Source organism: Monodon monoceros, unplaced genomic scaffold, assembly GCF_005190385.1.
Source record: "Monodon monoceros isolate NGI ecotype Baffin Bay Population unplaced genomic scaffold, NGI_Narwhal_1 Super_Scaffold_7, whole genome shotgun sequence".
NCBI lineage: Eukaryota > Metazoa > Chordata > Mammalia > Artiodactyla > Monodontidae > Monodon > Monodon monoceros.
Genome location: NW_021703784.1, coordinates 29,161,344 through 29,183,606, shown reverse-complemented (window position 1 = coordinate 29,183,606; position 22,263 = coordinate 29,161,344). Strand labels below are relative to the sequence as shown.

The 22,263-nt window shown below is 33.7% G+C and overlaps 1 protein-coding gene and 1 long non-coding RNA gene across 2 annotated transcripts in view; one reads left to right on the top strand and one right to left on the bottom strand.

The window, feature by feature from the left end:
- LOC114886953 overlaps positions 1–5,658 on the bottom strand; it is a 48,168-nt gene extending 42,510 nt beyond the window's left edge. Inside the window, exon 1 of the long non-coding RNA XR_003791463.1 lies at positions 5,425–5,658. This is a non-coding gene — a long non-coding RNA (uncharacterized LOC114886953). The remainder of the gene's footprint in view (positions 1–5,424) is intronic.
- DYNC2H1 (dynein cytoplasmic 2 heavy chain 1) overlaps positions 1–22,263 on the top strand; it is a 364,114-nt gene that overhangs the window by 338,146 nt on the left and 3,705 nt on the right. Inside the window, exons 87-88 of the mRNA XM_029208148.1 lie at positions 2,303–2,384; positions 15,450–15,566. Coding sequence (XP_029063981.1) covers positions 2,303–2,384; positions 15,450–15,566 — 199 coding nt within the window. The remainder of the gene's footprint in view (positions 1–2,302; positions 2,385–15,449; positions 15,567–22,263) is intronic.

Below are 22,263 nucleotides of genomic sequence, written 5' to 3'. Positions count from 1 at the left end.
GTGAAACAATGAAAGCCTTCTTCTAAATTCAGGAACAAGACAAGGATGCCCACTCTCACTACTTCTATTTAACATATTATTTGAAGTCCTAGCCACAGTAATCAGACAAGAAAGAAATAAAAGGCATCCATATTAGAAGGGAAGAGTTAAAACTTTCACTATTTGCAGATGACATGATACTGTATATATAGAAAACCCTCAAGTCTCCATCCAAAAACTATTAAAACTAATAAATGAATTCAGCAAAGTTGCAGGATACAAGATTAATATACAGAAATCTATTATGTTTCTATACAATAATAATGAGCTATCAAAAAGAAAAAGTCAAAAAAAAATGTTTAAAGTCACATCAAAAAGAATACCTAGGAATAAAGTTAACCAAGGAGGTGAAAGACCTATGATCTGAAAAGCATAAAACATTGATGAAGGAAACTGAAGAAGATTCCAAACAATGGAAAGATATTTGTTGTTCTTATGATTTTGTTAAAATGAATATACTACCAAAAACAATCTACAAATTTAATGCAGTCCCTATCAAAATACTCATGACACTTTTCATGGAACTAGAACAAGTGATCCTAAAATTGAAATGGAACCACAAAAGACTCCAAATTGCCAAAGAAATCTTTTTTTTTTTTTTTTGGGTATGCCACTCGGTATGCAGGATCTTACTTCCCTGACCAGGATTGAACCTATTCCCCCCTACAGAGTCTTAACCACTGGACTGCCAGGGAAGTCCCTGCCAAAGCAATCTTGATAAAAAAGAACAAAGCTGGAGATATCATCCTTCTAGACTTCATACTATTCTGCAAACCTACAGTAATCAAAACAGCATGCTACTGGCACAAAAACAGACACATAGATCAATGGAACAGATTAGAGAGCCCAGAAATAAACCCCCACACCTGTGATCAATTAATACACAACAAAGGAGGCAAGAATATACAGTGGAGAAAAGACCGTCTGTTCAATAAGTGACATTGGGAAATCTGGACATCTACATGTAAAACAATGAGATTAGAACATTACCTCACACCATATTCAAAATAAACCCAAAATGGATTAAACTTCTAAATGTTAGACATGAAACCATAAAACTCCTAGAAGAGAACATAGGCAGAACACTCTTTGACATAAATCATAGCAATAGTTTTTGGATCTGTCTCCTAAGGCAAAAGAAATAAAAGTAAAAATAAACAAATTGGACCTAAGAAAACTTAAAAGCTTTGCACAACAAAGGAAACCATCAGCAAAATGAAAATACAGCCTAAGGAATGGGAGAAAATATTTGCAAATAATGCAGCTGACAAGGAGTTAATAACCAAAATATACAAACAACTCATGCAACGTAATATCAAAAGAAACAAGCAATCCCATCATCGTGAAGTAATAGCAATAATGACTTCAAAACTCCCTTCACATGTGATTTATGTAAAAGCGTATTTCCCCCTTGAACCTTCTCCCCTCTTTCCATCCTGCTTACACCACACAAATCCAAGTGGTCCTACTATAAAGTCAGATGGAAAAACCCTGGTCTGTATCAGGAAGAAAAGGACTGCTAACACCACCTGCTATTAAAATTCTTTAATAGCACCCCCCAAACAAGTTAAATAAAATTAAAAATGTAATTTCTCAATACACTAGCCACATTTAAAGTTCTCAATAGCCACATTTGGGTAGTGGCTGCCATTTTGGACTGAATGAAAATATATTTATCTCTGTAGAAAATTCTGTTAGACAATGCTGACTAGGCTTCTTGGTGGGAAACAGTATTTGATGGTTAAGTTCAAACTCTTTTTAAAAACAAATTTGGAATATCATATCATATATACTCTATCATTTTTAAGAAGTTAGAATGCAATGAAAGAGACACTTCCAAAAACATACTGAAAAAAATTTAGTTTCTTTTTAGTGCTTTGGGGGATATTCAATTGATAGTACCTCAGGAGCATATTATAAATATCATATTTCAGTTCAGCTGGTAAACATTTATTGAACCCCCATTGAACCCCCATTATGTGCCTGCATTTGAGGATGATGGTCAAAATGAAGGATGTAAAAATAAAAGACCCTATCCTCAAGATACCTACACAACCTTGAAGAGGAGACTGACATAACAAGTTAACTTTAAAAACTTAGTGTGAAATCTAAGGTATTGTGCATAGCCTAAGATATCTGATTACTTGTACATTATAAATATTTCAATTTTAAATAAATAGGAATGTGTATATCTTCTATAGCTATTGATATTTTAATTCCTGAAAATTATCTCTTTCTGACATTTGATGCTTTATTTTCACAGGGCTGTGGTCTGCTCTGTGGATAGCCTTAAATTTGTGGCCTCATGGAAAGGTCGACTGCAAGAAGCGAAGCTGCAAATTAAGGTATTAGAATAATTTTAGATGTTTATCTGAGTCAAAAATTATGTAATTACCAACTGTGATAAAGAGATTTTGCTCCAGTCTCAAAGTCACCTATCTCTATAGTGTAAGATCAGCAGAGATAGATTATATTACCTGTGTGAAAAATCAAAGTAAGTTAAGATTTAACATGAAACAACCTGTACAAGATACAACATGTTCTAATGCAAAAATAAGAATCTTAGGAATATAACATAGTATTTGAAAATATAACTTTGGTAAAAAAATGGTATAAATCTTGAAGTTCTGTTAGGTTACCTGTTCTAACATTCAAGTCAATAAATATTTGCTATACAATAAAGTATGTATAAAATGTGTGAAAAATTTAGACCAAATCTTGTCCTTAGGGAGTTTACAATTTGTGAGTATATTAGTTCACTGTTAAAATCAAGCCAACTATGTTAAAAAAAAATTAAGCCATCTTTTGCAGTATAAATTTTCCTAGCTAGCTTTTCTGCTAAAAATGCATTACTCTTGCAATAATAGATAATATAGATAACCATTCAAATATTAATAACAAAATTAATGAAATGCTTCCCCCAACAACTCCAACCTTCTTCCATGTCATTGGCATTCTCTACCATTCTTTCCCATTCTTGCACATAGAATTGCCCTCTTAACTTTTTTCCACTGCTAATATAAGATGCTGCATGTTGTAGTAAAATTATCTCTATACATCTGTGTTGGTCTGTCTTATGATATTGTAATGACATTGAAGATAAAGACTGTCTTATCCATCTTCAGATCCCCAGTATCTAGTTCAGTATATTACATATAATTAAAATAAATGTAAAACCATAGTTCTTTAACTTAGTTAACCTTAGGCAACTGACTTTTCAGAAGTTCTATTTATATAATTCTAGTTCTCAGGCCAACAATTTTCTTTTCATATCACTACTGCTTTCTAACATACTATATAATTTATTTATTATATTTGTTGTTTGTTGTCTGTCTTATTCTACTGGAATGTAAGTCCCATGAGCGTAGTCACTTTTTTTCCAGTTTTGTTGTATCTCAGATACCTCAAACAATACCTCGTACATAATAAGCGCTGCATTAAAACCTTGTTGAATTGTTGAGTTGAAGGCCAACAATAGGAGAGGCACTATAATAGGCATTATTAACATCAGCTGTAATGGTATAGTGTGCCAGAAATTTGATCATTAACAATAAGCTAGGTCTTTCTTTCTCTTTTGGCTCTATAGATTGCTATAAAATTCTCCATTGAAGCTGAAGAAATTAGCAGGTTCTCTTTCATCCTTCGCATTTTATTTTAACCTTAGCCTCTAGCCCGTAAGAGCTACCTTAGCTATTATTGGTGCACATAAACCGTTGCCTAGCTGTTAAGGAGAGGGAGGGAATACATGATGTATAATCCAGGAATCATGCAGTTTACCTGGTTGTGTGGTCTCTTAGCAGCTGTGAAGCACACACATAATATGGTAGTATCATTGTTTGGGTATATTGATATAAAAAACAAGGGAAATGAGTTTTATTTTGTGTCAAGGTGTGTTCATATTTCCAGAACTATTTCGCTCCTGTTCTTACAAAATAGAAATAAAATGATCTACAACCAGAAAACCCCAAGCATATATGTTATGTTTTATAGATGGGGAAAAAAGGCTGGCAGTTAATAAAGCAAGATTCTAGGACTTCCCTGGTGGCGCAATGGTTGAGAGTCCGCCTGCCGATGCAGGGGACATGGGTTCGTGCCCCAGTCCGGGGAGATCCCACATGACACGGAGCGGCTAGGCCCGTGAGCCATGGCCGCTGAGCCTGCGCGTCCGGAGCATGTGCTCCACAACGGGAGAGGCCACAGCAGTGAGAGGCCAGCGTACCGCAAAAAAAAAAAAAAAAAAAAAACTAAAACAAGATTCTAATCTTAGTTCTACAAAACAGAGCCATGTGACTTTTAAAAACAATGAAGCAGTGTGAGCCTTTGTTGTCTCTTTTATCAATGGATATAAATAATAACTTCCTTGACATGTTTATTATGAGGGTCTCTGAAAACCTATGTGTGTGTGTGTTTTATTATTTCTTTTAACTTGATTTGGATTAGGTTTCATTAGGCAATATTTATTTTTTAATTAGAAACAAAAGTGTATTTTAATAAAAGTTCTCTGCTCTTATCCAGTAAAGCAGAATTCTGTCATTTGACATTCATGAAAGCTACTATATTGTTAAAAACCAAAATATTCATTGGTCAATATATTCAGGAACATTATAAGTTTGATACAATTATATCTTACAACTTTAAGTTAAAAAAGCCATCCCTACACATGGGATTTGAGGTAATTCAACAGAATTTTTCCTCTCTTTGGCCCCTCATTCATATGAGCTATAGAAGCACTTTTCCTAATTTCTTACCTGCAGTTCCAGATATATTTATCAGATAAAACGTTTTTGTAAGCCCCTCACTGTTTGCACTTGGCAAAATCAGCAAGTTAAATAACTCATTTAGGTTCCTCTTAATCAAATTTTTCAGCAAAAGGATTATTTTGATAGGAGAATATTGGATTTGAAACATGTTTGAATTTTACTGTCACTGCAGAATTTAATTTATTTTGAATGTATTTCAATCTCTACCACCCTAGACTGAATTAAACCAGTGAAATGTTCAAGCAAGGCTATAGTTCCCACACCAATCAATATTTCAACCCCCTAGACCAGCTTAAGGGAACATGTATGTATATTGATTTTTTTAGATCCTGAACATGACCCTCTAAACTTTCCTCACTACCATTATTGATTTATTATTTGTTAAACAGCAGTTGTGAAACTTAGTACTGGAAAATGTGTAAATCAAGCACCCGTTCAGCTTGCGTTCTAGATCTTGCCCAAGGCTGTGAAAGTTTTGCCCTGACAAATCTGGGTAGCTTCCAGCTCCCTCCTTGACTGCTGATGCTGCCAAACACAAAAGGCAAAAACAAGTCTTTTACCTTGGCAAATCAGGCTTATTAAAAACATTTTAGTCTTGTTAATAATGCACAATTCCCTAGGATACCTGAAAGCTGCTGCTCCTTTGGGACCTGGTAGAGTCATATAGCCGCGTATGCTTGCCAGTTCATTTCGGCTGCTTCATGCCAGGCTAGAGTCTGCCCATATACCAAGTGGTTATTATGCTATTCATATTTCAGTTCCCTCCCTTGTAAAGCTTACCAGGAAATAGAAGTTAAAACAATGAAGAAATTAGACATCTAGACACGTGAGGGTTCATGAGGAGAATGGGTTCATCAGAATTGGGAGTTAGGAGCTTTAGACGCATCCTCCCCAAATGAGTATAAGTAGCTTATCAGTCCATCAGTGGACAATCTACCAAAAAAAGAAATCCTTAAATAGTTCATTTTAAGACATATATTTCTGATAGTTTTCATTTTAAAACTGAGCACTTAATGTGAATATGCTTATATAGTCATTATAAAGTAGAGATTGTTTTTAAATCATGGGGGAACTATAAGAGTGCTTAGTAGTATAATTTTCTCTAAAAGTCAATCTCTAAAATGAGTTGGTATGTGCAAACTAGTACAATATAAAACCAGTTCAACAAAAAATGATTTTTCTTAAGAACTTAAGTAACTACAGCAACCAGAGGTTTTTAATCTATTTGATATTCTTGTAGCATTAAATGCTTTGACTGTCTTACTATGTTTCCACCAGTTTAAAGGACTTTTAATTCCTAGTTGACTATACTGTTTAGGTAGCCTTGCCAATTTAATGCTGTCTTCTCATGCTCTGCAAATATAGCAGGAAGCTGAAAACTGGCTCAAATTTCCTGTTTTGAAAGTCTTTCTGCTACGAAACATTCCGACTTTACTTGACACTACTGAAAAAAAGTCAGTGTGCTGGTATTACGTACTAAGTTCCATCAATGGTTCTAGTCCTTCCCCAGCTTTCAAAAACTTCCAAGAAACCTGTTTGTATTTCTTTCCCTAGAACACTCTCCTTCTTCAACCTATATCAAGCCACATATGTAATTTTATATTTTCTAGTAGTTACATTAAAAAAAGTAAAAGAAACAGATACAAATAATTTTAATATTATTTTATTTAACCTAATATATACAAAATATTGTTGCTTCAACATATAATAACTATTTTAAAATTATGAATGATATATTTTACTTTCCTTTTTATTGTATAAAGTCCTTGAAATCCATCATATATTCCATATTTATGGCACATCTCAATTCAGACTAGTAACATCTCAATGCTCAATAGCACATGTGGCCATGGCTACTGTATTGGATAGTAGCTCTAGACAGAGAAGGTAATTCCCTAGAGAAAATTTAAATATTCTCTGATCTTCAAGTTTTTTCCAAATTTTTGTAGTATTTTTCCTTATTAAACAATTGCAAACAGATACAGAAGGAGAGAGAATAGTAAAATGAATCTCCATATGCAAAGTTTTCAAGATTTAGAAACATTCCTTCTTTTTCTCTTTTTGATTGTCTTTGCTGAAGCAATTCCAGACATTGTTTTGTTTTACTCCTCCATTTCTCAAAAAAATTTTTTTCTTAAATACAATATATTATCACACATACAAAAATTAACAATAATTCCTTGGCGTCATTTAATACTCAGTTCATAACAATATTTACCACTGTCTCAAAAACAACTCTTTTCCAATAGTTTGTTCAAATGAGAGTCAAGGTCCAGACACTGTGTTTGGTTATTATGTACCTTATGTCTTTTCACATCTAGATGAGGTTCCTCTTATTATTTCATACCACTGTTTGTTACAGAATCAAGGTTACTTCTCTTATAGAATGATCTACAGTTGATATTCATGTCTTGGCTTCCTTGTGTTATTATGTAACTTTTGTTCTTCTGTCCCTCGTTTCTTATAAAATGGAAGTTAGTTGTAGATGAAACAAATTTTTCTAAATCTGTTATTCCTTCTGCATTTATTAGCTGAAATTTTCTTCAAAGAAGCCTAATCAACTAGGTCTATGTGGTTACCTAGATACCATGGAATTTTATATAGAAAATAAAGGATAAATGCTTTTTTAAAAAAATTTAAACTAGGGATATTCAGAATATGGTGTTGATACACTGTTTCCCACAGTGTTCAATAACATTTCTTCTGTTTTTAAGTATCAGTGTGAACTTCTTATATTTAATGTGCTTCTGTAAATTGCATTTATTATTCTTTTTCATGTGCAGTATCCCTAGTCTTTGGCTCATGTGTAGAGCCTCCTCATGTTGACCTCTATATCTTATTTTTGGTAAAGTTTTATAGTGAAGCATAATATCATACAGTAAGTTGCACAAATCTTAAGAATACAACTTTATGAATTTTTTAATAAGCAAACAGACCTATGAAACCATTATACAGATTAATTTTAATATTTTAAGACACTTTTCCCTCAAAATTTCTTTTTATAATTAAATGGACCTAACACATTCAGTACAAACTTTATTTTTCTTTCATTCTAAGAGATATACTTAATATATCCCCCTAGATATTTGTCTACCCATTTTTCTTTCCTCCTTTTATATATTATATTGTATAATGTATTCTGATTTTAAACAGTTGAGAACTTCAGGTGAAGATGGCCCAGGGAGCTAATGATTCATTCTGTCTGCTCCGGATAGATATATAATGATAGAAAAAATATAAAAAGAAGAAACCACAAACATCAGTATTTCATTGCATCAGAAGCAGGACAAAGTAAAATTGTGACTATGTCTGAAAGTACAGGTCTTGAGCTCCAAGTCCAGAGGTAGGAAGCAATGAACAGTATGGCCCCAGCAGAGTGAAAGGAATTAGTGGTGCTATATGTGAAATGGAGACTGAAACAAGGGTCATTGCTTAAATCCAGGACTGAGATTAGGCTCTCCAGCTCTCCAATAAAAGGAGACTGAATAAAGTTATTGGCCTAAGGGAGCTGAAAGATAAAGGCATAGACTTAATATTAGATATTGAGCCACACTAACCACCAGATCAATAGCTTAGAACTGCAATATCTCCAACACCTGCAGAATAGAACCTCCAAACTGGCATTGTAAATTTTATAGCTATGTAGATTTGGAAATGTCACTATAGAGGTATGTGGGAGAAAAATAAAATACCCCTCAAGATGAACCTAGAAACCCAAATCCAAATAAATGGGGAAAAAATCTAATCCTAGAAAAGAAAATGAGCAAAATCATTAGGTTAATCAACATCTGGTCATTTCATTTATTATTACTTTTGGGAAAATCTGATAAAAAATGTTAAAATATTTATTTTAGTTTCCGTAAACAGTTGTAAGAAAGAATAACTTTCACTAAAAAAATTATCAGAACTCACAGAATAGAAACAGGCAGAAATAATACAGTTATATGTAGGTAGATGTGAAAACCAATCAGTAGTCTTGGAGATGAAAAATATAATCTTTAAATGAAATATTGATAGATTAAATATACTCTACATTAGATACAATTGATAAAAGACATATTAATTGGAAGTTAGTGCTAAGGAATTAACTCAGAACTGATCACAAATGTAAAGTGTTAAAAATATGAAAGAGATATTATCAGACATAGAGGATAGTTTAAGGCATTCTATCCTACTTGTAAAAGGATTTCTACTATAGAACAGACAGAATGGCAGAGAAGCAAAATTTGAAAAATTAGTTGCAGGGATTTTCCAGAATTGGAAAATGGTAAGAGTTCTCAGGTGAAATGCACATGCAAAGTACCAAAAAAATTAACTAAAAGTATATTCAAGTTCACACCTCGTTACACTATAATGAAACTATACAATATCAGGGTTAAAGTGAAAAAATCTTAAAAGCTACCAGATAGAAAAGTCAAAGTTCCAACCAAAAAAAAAATACAAAAAAACAAAAAATAACATCAAATAGATTACTCATCAGCTCACTAGATGCCAAAAGGCAATGGAGTGAGTAATATATTCAAATTGATGAGGAATAGTAATTGTTAACCTCAAACTTGAATTCCCATCTAAAATATCATTCAGTAATGAAAGCAATAAAAAGATATTTCCAGAAACCCAAACACCACAAGGGCTTACCACTCTCAGAACCTCAAAGAATGTTAATGTTTCATTAAAACATGAAAAAGAAAAGCCAGAGAGAAAACAAAATATACCAAAAATAATAGTGAGCCCAAAAATTACAAAATAATTTAATTTTAGCATGTAATTTAAATTAAGTATTGACTGTAAAATATAACTTTTTATTATGTTTAAACTAAAACTAAAACTCTAAACAGTAATAATTAGATTAGAAATAACATGCTAAAATAAAATCCATGTCATGTTCAGAAGTACTGAATAACTAAGAATTCATTAGAAAATGTCACTATTGTCACTAACATTAGAAAATGTTACTATTCAAAAGATATGGTTAAAAGCTTAAAAATAGATACGCAGTCCATTAGCAGAAAAGGAGAAAAATTAAACAAAAAGAAATAAAGAGGAAAACTATATATTAAATATACTGAAAATAATTTCAAATATATGACTGATAACAATAAATATAATATTTTAAATTGAAGTATAGTTGAATTACAATTTTGTGTTAGTTTCAGGTATACAGCACAGTGATTCAGTTATATATTTTTTTTTCAGATTATTTTCCATTAGAGGATATTAGTGAATATAGTTCACTGTGCTATAGAGTAAATCCTTGTTGCTTATCTATTTTATGTATAGTAGTTTGTATCTGTTAATCTTATATGCCTACTTTATCTCCGCCTCCCTTTCCCCTTTGGTAAGTATAAGTTTGTTTTCTTTTTTTTTAATTTATTTTTTATACAGCATGTCCTTATTAGTTATCTGTTTTATACATATTAGTGTATATATGTTAATCCCAATCTCCCAGTTCATCCCACCACCAGCCCCCCCCCCCCACTTTCCCTCCTTGGTGTCCATACGTTTTTTCTCTACATCTTTGTCTCTATTTCTGCCTTGCAAACCGGTTCACCTGTACCATTTTTCTAGACTCCGCATATATGTGTTAATACACGATATTTGCTTTTCTCTTTCTGACTTCCTTCACTCTGTATGACAGGCTCTTGGTCCATCCACGTCTCTACAAATGACCCAATTTCCTTCCTTTTTATGGCTGAGTAATATTCCATTGTATATATGTACCGCATCTTATTTATCCATTTGTCTGTCGATGGGCATTTAGGTTACTTCCATGACCTGGCTATTGTAAGTAGAGCTGCAATGAACATTGGGGTGCATGTATCTTTTTGAATTATGATTTTCTCTGGGTATATGCCCAGTAGTGGGATTGCTGGGTCATATGGTAATTCTATTTCTACTATTTTCAGGAACCTCCATACAGTTCTCCACAGTGGCTGTATAAATTTACATTCCCTCCAACAGTGCAAGGGGGTTCCCTTTTCTCCACATGCTCTCCAGCATTTGTTATTTGTAGACTTTCTGATGATGTCCATTCTAACTGGTGTGAGGTGATACCTCATTGTAGTTTTGATTTGCATTTCTCTAATTAGTGATGCTAATTAGAGCCTTTCATGTGCCTCTTGGCCATCTGTATGTCTTCTTTGGAGAGATGTTCATTTAGGCATAAGTTTGTTTTCTGTGTCTGTGAGTGTTTGTTTTGTATACAGATTCATTTGTATTATTTTTTAGATTCCATATATGTGATATCATAATATTTGCTTTTCTGTCTGACTTATTTCATTTAGTATATTCTTTAGGGCCATCCATCTTGCTGCAAATCACAGTATTTCATTCTTTTTATGGCTGAGTAATATCCCATTGTATATGTATACCACATCTTCTTAAGTCAGTTGTCTGTTGATGGGCACTTGGGTTGTTTCCATATCTTGACTATATAGTTCTGTGATGAACATTGGGGTGCATGTATCTTTTCAAATTAGAGTTTTCATCTTTTTCATATATATGCCCAGGAGTGAGATTGCTGGATCATATGGTAACTTTATACTTAGTTTTTAAGGAATCTCCCATTCTTCACAGTGGCTGCACCAATTTACATTCCCACCAACAGTATGAGGGTTCCCTTTTCTCCACAACCTCTCCAGCATTTATTATTTGTAGGCTTTTTGATGATACCCATTCTGACAGGTGTGAGGTGATACCTCATTATAGTTTTGACTTACATTTCTCTAAAATTAGTGATATTGAGTATCTTTTCATGTGTCTGTTGGCCATCTGAAAGTCGTCTTTGGAGAAATGTCTATTTAAGTCTTCTGCCCATTTTTTGACTGGGTAGTTTGTTTTTTCAATGTTGTGTTGTGTGAGCTCTTTGTATATTTTGTATATTAACCCCTTGTTGGTACATTGTTTGCAAATATTTTCTCTCATTCCATAGCTTATCTTTTCATTATGTGATGGTTTCCTTTGCTGTGCAAAGGAAACATTTAATTCACTGTTAAATCCAAGTTAAATTCAAGTTAAAATAAGAAGTATTCAAGGAATTCAGCATTGTATATGAAATAAATTAATGGCTTTAATCCTGTTTTTAGTGAGCAAAGTCACTACTATTACTGTTGCTAATCCCTTTTGAGTCTCACCTCAAAGAATTGAATCAGATTGATCTTAAAATAGGCTTTTCAAAGTAGGTTGGGGTCATGGTAGTTAGTTATTTGAAATATATTTATGCAGTTGTGGTTGGCCTGATACATACTCCCCTTAATAAATGGTTTTGAAACTATAAACAGAACGAAATATGTGTGAGGGGTTTTTTTGGAGTTTTTGTTGTCATTGTTGTTTTGTTTTTTTTATTTTCTTACTTTTGCAACTGCCCCTCTGTTTCAGATGTTTTAATCAGAGGTTTCAAGTGTGAATAACATCCAAGTACAGATTCTTTTCCTTTTGCTTTAATGATTTTATGCTGTTCCTATTCTGTTAAATTGAAAGCTATGCATTTATAAGCAAAACAAGAATAGTTAGAGGAAATGGTATTACAGCAAGAGATGCACATTTAGATGCCTTTCACTTAATTATTTGCGTTCAACTCAAATAGTATATTTGTACAGATGTCAAGAAGCAGCCTCAACAATGCTGTTCTTTTAAAATAATGTAAACAGACATAGCCCCTATGGTTACCAAAGGGGAAAGAGGGAGAGAGGGATAAATTAGGAGTTTGGGATTAACATATACACACTACTATGCATAAAATAGATGACCAACAAGGACCTACTGTATAGCACAGGGAGCTATACTCAATATTTTGTAATAACCTATAAGGGGAAAGAATCTGAAAGAAATAGATATATATGTATGTATAACTGAATTACTTCACTGTACACCTGAAATTAGCACAATATTGTAAATCAACTATACTTCAATTAAAAAAAGATTAAAGTAAAAGAAAAGAGAGATCAGGTGTTGATATAGTTAATATTTTCAAATGTCTCTCTTGTGGAAATAAAGAAAATACTGGAATTCAAAAAAATATCTACTTGAAAAAATAAAATAAAATAATGTAAACAAATGAGCTCTGATCTCAGTAATTATTTCTTTGCATCCAAGGGATATGTGTCATGCACAATAAGGTACTAATGACTAAGATAGACTTCTAACAAACTTTTAATAGAAAAATATGAAGTTTGCCCCATAAGTATATATGTTAAGTATAAATAGCATTTTAATATAGCTTATCATTTAAAGGAGGTGAAAAAGAGAGTGGAAGTACAGTATTGATCAAATTAGAAAGCACGCTCTAACACATCGCCTAGCTCTTTGATGTATAAATTAAGTGATGGATAGACTCAGTTATCTAGGACAAATTTGGGAAATATTTTGCAAAATCAAATATAAGCAAAAATTTTTTGATTGGAATTATTTAAATAATTTCCAATCAAACCTTATTTTGCCTTATTTAAATGGATACACTATATGAAACAATTCTAAATGTCTAGAAATTTGAATATGGATTAGATTAAATGAACAGTAATAGCTAATACTTATTGAGCATTTGCTGTATATCAGGCAATTTTCCAAGTGTTTTAAATATAATGTTAGAGGGGATTTCTTATTTCCTGCTCCTGTTGTTTTTTTCTGCGTGGAGGAATATTTACTAAGGTTCATACTCCTAGACACTCTCTGCCTTCTACCTGACTCCTTCCTTTCCAGGAAAGGTGTCAGATAAAGGTGTTTATCTGACTGTGAGTTTGAGTCAGAAACCCAGGGCTGAATACTGCGCCTTCCTATGCTTTTCTTTTGGGTGTACACATTCTGCTCTGCCCCTTCAAGGCAGTCTCTGCACCTGGTACAGCTGGCTCCTTAGCTTAGTACTGTCATAACTAGAAGTTAAGCCTTCCAAATTCTTGTGTTTAGTGTTGATATTAGCAAGTCCATTTGCCTGGAGACCTGTTATATCCTCCAAACTATCTTTTTCAGTAATAAAGGTAATATTTTGGGCCTACCTGTTTTTTCACCTTCCATTGATGCAGAATTCCAGATGGAACAAGGGTACCATTTGTTGATACTACTCCAATCCCTGATATATTATCATTTTATTATATAAACAACAGGGTATCGCTTTTTGAAGTTCTTATGTTTTCATTTTTTTTACTTTACATTCCAAAGTAGGGGAATGATAGAGAGTATAGAGAGAAAAGGAGAGATTTAAAAGATTTTCTTGGAAGTGGCTGGACTTGATAGTTGATGGCATGTGGGAAGTTCAGGAGAAGGAACCAAGAATGTCTCCCAGGTGTCTGATTAAGCAACTACATGGTCAGTGGTGCCAATTACTGAAATAGGCTCCAGAGAATAGTATTTCTCACCCCTCCTACCCCCTGGTTAGAAGAGGAAAATGATGAGTTTATATCTGTATATGCATATTACATAGTCAAGTTGTGACACTATCAGTGGGGACTACTTTTACAAATTTCTATAAAGACCAATTGAGCGCAAAACTCAATGAAATTTCTAGAAGAGGCCTTAGAAGAGTTATCTTGTAGAGATTTTCTAGCACTGAAATTAGCAAGTACTCTTTAAATTTTAATTTACGTTTCTTCAAGGCAATACTTCAACAACCCTGAAGTGGCCTGTATAACATCACATTAGTGGTATAGTAGAAAGAATATTGAACTTAGGAATTCAATAATTCTATTTTTAATCCCATCTCTTTCACTGACAAACAAGTTGCTTATCTTTTCATGGTAAAGAACCCTACTATAAATTTAGCTAATCAGAACTATTTGTCAAGGCATACTCTACTAGTACCTCCTTGTCCCTAAACCATTCTCTAGTTATAACTGAAAATGATTTCAACACTTCCAACTTAAAGTGTTCCCTTGACTCTAAAATTCTATAGTATGTTAACTTAAAATGTACTATACAATATTTATAAGATTGTTTACATTTTCTATCAAGTTTAAATTGTGAGACTATAGATGGGGGTCTGAATGCAAATGCAGGCTCTACGTTTGTTGCCTTTAGATAAACTCAGGGTAGATTAACACTACAGAAACGAAAAGAATGAACACTTTTAAAGAAATATGAAACTAATATTACCAAAATAATTATATTTTTATTTTCATAACTTTGTAAATTTACACTAAGTTTAATTTAGAATAAGAGATGAACTCTTTCTCCTTTTTTATTCTTCTTTCAGCTCTGCATGACATGTCAAGAATCTTTTCATTAACCTTTCCAAATTTTGTTCTATTTTTTAGAAAATGATGTTGGAATTCCAAGCAGGTAGCACATGTTCTTTTTCTCTAGTATACTTTTCTTTCCCCCTCCTGGAAAAAGAGTAACTTTTTGGCTTTTGTCATTATATGTCTATTAATCTAATGCCAAGACATATGCAATTATATAACTAATGACATTTATAAGTCTTTTTTTCCAAAATACTTGCTAAAATTGAGGATTCAGCCTAAAGGAAGCTCACAGTGAACATTGGTTCAGGTCTTCACCTACATTATTATCAAACAAAATACCATGATCTTTGTTTTCACATTGTTTGGAATGAATAGTCACAATGAAAATTGTTGCCTTTCTTCTGAAGATATACTGTAGTAACTCCTGCCATTTCAGCCTTTAATACATATTTTAATGGTTTATATGTTTCTATGACAGATCAGTGGCTTATTACTGGAAGGATGCAGTTTTGATGGAAATCGACTTTCTGAAAATCAGCATGATTCTCCTAGTGTATCATCAGTTCTCCCTTGTTTTATGGGCTGGATTCCACAGGTAATACATTTTTGACAGGAACAAGTTTTAATTTAATCAATTCATTTTTAGATTTTATCTTTTCAATAAGATATAATTGGCCTATGAATTTTTCGTTTACTTTCTAATCTTACCTGCATTTGAACAAATTTACAGTCCAAATATTATGTCCTTTATAATTTTTAAGATGTACAGGACATTTTAAAAGCTTTATTTTGTTATGGAAAGAATAACATTATAGTTTTTAATTTCTAAATAAGTTATAGTCTAATAAGAAAAAAGCCTTAAATGGTAATCTGAACTACCACATATTGTGTTCCTATTATTTTCAGCAGTGTGCTAAATGTTTTATATACTTTACCTTACATACTTTTCTGAGTAGCCCTGCAAGGTAGATATTATTATTCCTGTTTTCAAATGAGGAAATGTGTGTTCACATAAGTTAAATGACTTCCCTGTAGCTTGGCATGCAGAAATCGAAAGCATCAAGGTGTTAATACACATCTAATACCATGTCACTATGCTGCTGATTGGCAGATGAAGAAAACTGTCTTGACAGAGGCTTATTCGGTTAACTTTTTCCCTTTTAAAACCTTCAATTTTTTTTTAATAAATTTATTTATTTATTTTTGGCTGCATTGGGTCTTCATTGCTGCACACGGGCTTTTTTCTAGTTGTGTCGAGTGGGGGTTACTCTTTGTTGCGGTGCACAGTCTTCTCATTGTGGTGGCTTCTCTTGTTGTGGGGCATGGGCTCTAGGCGCTCATGCTTCAGTAGTTGTGGCACGTGGGCTCTAGAGCGCAGGCTCAGTAGTTGTGACGCACGGGCTTAGTTGCTCCACGGCATGTGGAATCTTCCCAGACCAGGGCTTGAACCCGTGTCCCCTGCATTGGCAGGTGGATTCTTAACCACTGCGCCATCAGGGAAGTCCAAAACCTTCAATTTTTGAAAGAACTTTCAACAATGGCACTTGAGGGATATTTGCCTTTAAAATAAGACATAGTTGTAGATGAAACACATAACTTTTACTAAATGTAAGTAAGAATACATGTGAATAAACTTTAAAGTTTTGATTCTGTATCTAATCACCAACAAACTATTTCATATACTGCTTACTACAAGAAAAATGAGTTTTCTAGTTGTGAAATACTTCATTGAATTTTCCAATTATTATAATTCTTTTTGTAAAATAAAAAAATCCAAAGCATCAGAATATTTATTTTAAAATAAAAACTAGTAAAGCCATAATTAACAGTTATTGCTCAGAGAGCTATAAGAGCATCCTCTGACCTAAAGGAACATACATTTCTGTGAAACTCGCCATTTCCACCCCCCATATAAGCTTCATTTTCTCTAGTAGTAGAGTGACAGAGAAGGGAGAAGTTGTTCTCTCTGGCTATTGATTCATGTAAGAAATTTGTATGTCAAAAAGTTGGTAAATTATGGATTACACACATTAGGTGTGTGGACCAGATCGAAAGTTCTATACAAAAGTTAAGGCTAGGGCTTCCCTGGTGGCGCAGTGGTTGGGGGTCCGCCTGCCGATGCAGAGGACACAGGTTGATGCCCCGGTCCGGGAGGATCCCACATGCCGCGGAGCGCCTGGGCCCGTGAGCCATGGCCACTAAGCCTGCGCGTCCGGAGCCTGTGCTCCGCAGCGGGAGAGGCCACAGCTGTGAGAGGCCCGCATACAGCAAAAAAAAAAAAAAAAAAAAGTTAAGGCTAAAATTTGCTGAGGGTTATAACCATAATATATAAAATTGTATATGATGACAGAGATGAATTCAAATGAATCCAAATTATGAGAAGTGTTACTTCTCTGGCAAACAAATTTGAAAGCCATATAATGACCTTGATGGGGGGAAAGGTAGGACATATATAAAATGATTCACTTAAGGAGAAACCCCAGCAATAAAAATAGAGCATGGAGAATGAGTAGGCATAAATGCAAAAGAGAGTGACCTAGAGCAATACCCACATAATTGATCACAAACTGAATGCAGATCAGGAATGCAGTGTGGTTATGAACAGAAGCCAATCTGTTAACTGGGTTGTATGAAAAGCAACATAACATTATAAGACTTGGAATTTATCCCTCCACAATATTTTACTTTGAGTATCATTTCTATCCAGTTTTATTTACCACACTTTAAAAAATCAGGATTGGAATAGAAAGCTAAAAGTAATTTAATTTGAAAAATATCTCATGTAAAGAGAGGTAAAATGAATTGGAATATTTAGCCAATAAAAGAGGTGGCTGAAAGATAATATGAATTTATTATTTTTATAAAAGAGATTTCCCAAAGCCTTCTGCACTTTTTCCTGCCATGTAATGGAAGGGTTTAAGATACTTCCCCACCTCTTTTTTCCCCTCCTTCCTTTACAGCGAGCCTCTTCGTCCCATATAATCTTACTGCTTTGCCTGCCTCTCCTAGATCAGCTAAGAAGGAGAGAATATGAGGTATATTGCTAAATGTTTCAGAACATGAAATTTTGGAGTCCAGCAGTCTAAATGCCACTCCCAGCTCCCAAACTTATGAGCTGGGTGATTTGGAGCAAATTACCTAACCTCATTGAGCCAGTTTCCTCATTTGAAAGTGGAGATAATGATGTTTGTATAGGACCATGTTGAGGAATAAATAAGGTCCTGTGTCTGTGAAGTACCTAGCAGGGCGTCATACATGGTAAGTCTAATTTTTCCTGATGCCAACACTTTTAAATGTTTTTATAATAGTATAATAATTAACTTATTTCATATGGTGCTTTATAGTGTACTAAGTGCTTTCAATCATCATTAGATAATTAAGTTCCTGTGTACCATATTCTGAACCCTGGGATAACAAAAATAAATCTCTTCCATCAGAGTCTTCTGTTGAGTAGAGGAGCAAACGGGTAAAGAAACTATTAGAGTTCAGAGTTACAGAAGTACAATTATGGAGGTTTACATGAAGTGCTTTGGCAAATGAAGGAGACCGCAGCTCTATCTTGTATAAGCAGATGAGGGAAAGTCAGATGACCTCACAGGGAGAGGAAGCAGCTTCTCAGGACTGTAGTCACAGTAGAAGTAAGAAAAGTTCAAGGACAAATTCAAAAATGGTAGGGGCAAGGCATTCCATATAGAAGGGGAAGTATATTTAAATGCATGGAGATACGAAAAGAATTTAGGTTATTTTGGGAACTGAAAGAATAGTATATCTGGAATGTACTGGAATGGTTCAAATGGAGAGTGGTAGGGGATGCGGTCAGAAAGGAAGACTAAGACCAAGTACGACAAGCCATGGAGCCATGCCAAGGAGTTTAGACTATCTTATGATCATAGAAAGCCATTGAGAGCTTAGACCACGTGTGTTGTAAGATCAGATCTGTAGTTTTAGAAAAGCAGTCTAGCACTGAGAGAATTGAGGATTGGCATAGGGTGAAATACAATCACACTTACCTTTCATTGCAGTCCTCTGAGTATGGTAGAGTAGTTTTTCTCTCTGTTTTGCTGAGGAAGAAACCGTGAATCTGGTAAATAGAGTGATTTGTTATGGGTCCCCCAGTAGTAGCACTAGTGTTTGAACAATAGCAATGAGCATTTATTTGTATTGGTTATGTGCCAAGCACTGTACAAACTGTTTAGAATACAAGATATTTAGGCTTTCCAAAAACATTTGAAATAGGAATTATCATCTCCATTGTAAACTAAGAAAATGGAAGCTTAAAAGATTGTATAACTTGACCAAGATAAAGATAACATAGTTAATAGGTAAGCAACTAAGTTTCAAATCCAGGTTATCTCTCTTAAATCTTAGGCCTAATACTGAGGCCACCTAACAGTATAAACCAGAGTTTGGAAAACTACAGGCCACAAGCCAAATCCAGTATGCTGCCTGTTTTTGTACAGCCCACAGTCTTGTGAGCATGAATGACTTTTACATTTTTAAACAGATGAAAAACTTAGAAGGATAGTACTGGATTGGCCAAAAGTATGTTACAGAAAAACCCGAACGAACTTTTTGGCCAACCCAATATTCTATGATGTGAAAATTATCTGAAATTCAAATTCCAGTGTCCATAAAGAAAGTTTTGTTTGGAAAACAGCTATGCCCATTTATGTAGATGCTTTCAGACTACTACAGCAGAGTTGAGGATATAGTTGTATCCAAGACCATATAGCCCATAAAATATTTACTATCTGACCTCTTACAGAAAAGTTTGCTGACTCTGTATAAACTATCAAACTCTCCAACTTTTGCTTGAGTTAAGCACTATTTTTGTTCAAGAAATCATTTTTTTTTAGGGCAACTATAGCTGTTTTTAATAAGTTTTACAGAATTTGGTGGGGGCATCAGCATTTTAACGCGTTTTTACCAAGAGGGAAGGAACCAGCATAAAATCGAAGGACGCATCAACATCAATTTATATGAACAAGTAAAAAGAATTACTTTTGCCACTTACTCTTACAGCTACTTTATTGCAGAAAGTTCAGAATCCTTTGATAAGCTTAGATAAAATAATGGAGTTCAGAACTTCGGTGACTAATTCCTTTTAGGTCAGAAGAAGGTTTTTCCACAAATTATTTCAATAATATTATCTGACCCCTAAAAGTCCTGAATAGCATTATTTCAGCAGAAACATGCCAGACAACTCAGGCACTAGGAGGTACATAGCACCTACATTTTTTTAAAGAGCATTTTAGGTTGCAGAAGAGTGAAGAACTTTGAGATTTTTTAATATGTGGTAATACTTAACAAAGGATATGAACAACAAATTCTAAGCCTTTTATTGAGGGGAGGGGGAGGTTTACCATTGCTTCTATTATAAATGTAATGTACTTTGCCAGTTAACAAAATTAGAATTATGAATGCTCAAGAATTAAAAGGAAGTAAAATGCTGGTGCTAATGTTTTCCTAGTGTTTCTGTTTACCATTATCTATGTGCAGGACGTTAATATACTTACACTCACACTGTTCATTTATGCGGTCATTCATTCATGATGCAGACTCTTAAGGTTCTTCAAGTTCCAGTTCAGTTCTAGGGGTTAAATTAATATAGGTACAATAAGATTTCCCTACAGGATTTTACCCAAAAAAGCATTCACTTTCTCCAAAGCAGTTCCTAAAAATTGTTTGACACTACATTATTCCATAATGGTTCTCTGAAAAATTGTTCAGTAAACGGATTTAAATTTGGAACTTCATGATGTATTTGAGGATATTAAAAACGCTGAGAACTCCCAAAATACTTAACATGCAACCCTGTTCATGCATCTACACCCCACCCTCCATCTGGATCTATGTTCCACATAACATAGCTTGGGAAACACTACTTTATGAGGTAGATCAGTCTTAGATAATGTCCTGTTCTGACATTCCACAGGAAGTCAGTTTGCCTTTGTTCTATTTTTCCAATAAAGAGTGTTACTTCGGGTTTATCAGCCCCACAGTAACATAGAAGCCCTGGACCAGCCTGAACCCCACAGGCCTACACCTTCCAACAGTTGCCACAACTGACAGTACAACTTCAGAAACAATTTCATTCTCAGGGAAATTATGACTATATAATGATTACACAAGCAACTCACAGTAACAGCCTTTTCTTTACGTTAAAGTATTTTCACCATATATATGAAATGATATATGCTGAAAACTCTGCCTTGGATGCACTCTGGTTAAAATATAATAAATATTTAATTACTGTCTTTTCTATGTGACAGGTTTTTTTTTCTTAAGAACTTACTATGAAAGCAATGTTGTTAGCATTGTATTATTGAAAAATAGAGGGAAGTACTTCTCTACCAAAGTAGAGTAGCTAGACATTCTTGACAGAACAAAGTCTTTCAAAATATTCATTGTTGGCAAGTTGTTTTGTTTCCTGTTTTGAGATAGTTATTTTTTCCAGGGTTGCTTTACTAATAATGCCACTTTTACATACATGAAACCTGTGATGTCATAACATCTTCTTTTCTAAAAAAAAATAACTGTTCACTGACTTGGTTCATAAACATTCAGAAAGCATATGTTAGAATAAGTTAGTTGGACTTTATGCATAGATATATTTCTGATGAGAAAAATATTTTGGTTTGCCCTCATGTGTTTTATCATAATGAAATTTGAGTTGATATCGGCCAAATAGTTAACATAATTAACCTGGATAATTTGGGGCTTTTTTGTTTTCTGGTGTTGTTTTATTTTGTTATTTTCTTTAGTTTGTTGGCTATGTAATACCAAATATCACCGTTTGCCTTTGTAAATGTCTTCTTTCACATATTAGCATATTGCCTTCTGTTTGTAGTACACATATACTTTTAAGCCACTTTCCCTGGGGCATGGGCATGAGCGTGAGTAATCATAATATATAGATTTTTAATTATTTAATTTTAATAATGTCAAACTAATTTGTTTACATATAATATAATATTATTTGAAGTTTTCCTAATATATCTTTTTGCATTAACTGAGCACTTAGTGTATTTATTAATAGTTATTAATAAAATTTTAGTTTCATCCAAATATTTCAGCCCAGCAGGATCTGTACTTTGTCTGTTAAGATAAACATATTAAAGAGGGAATTGTGGCATAAGAATTTAATTCAGTTAAACAATATAAAGTTTCTGTCTGCATAAGGTATTGTGTTAAGTGTGAGAATGCCCAAGTACTTAGCTCTATTACTTTGATCATTTATTTATTGGTGACATAAGGGCAAGTCCATTTAACTTTTTTTACAGAAGGTTGTA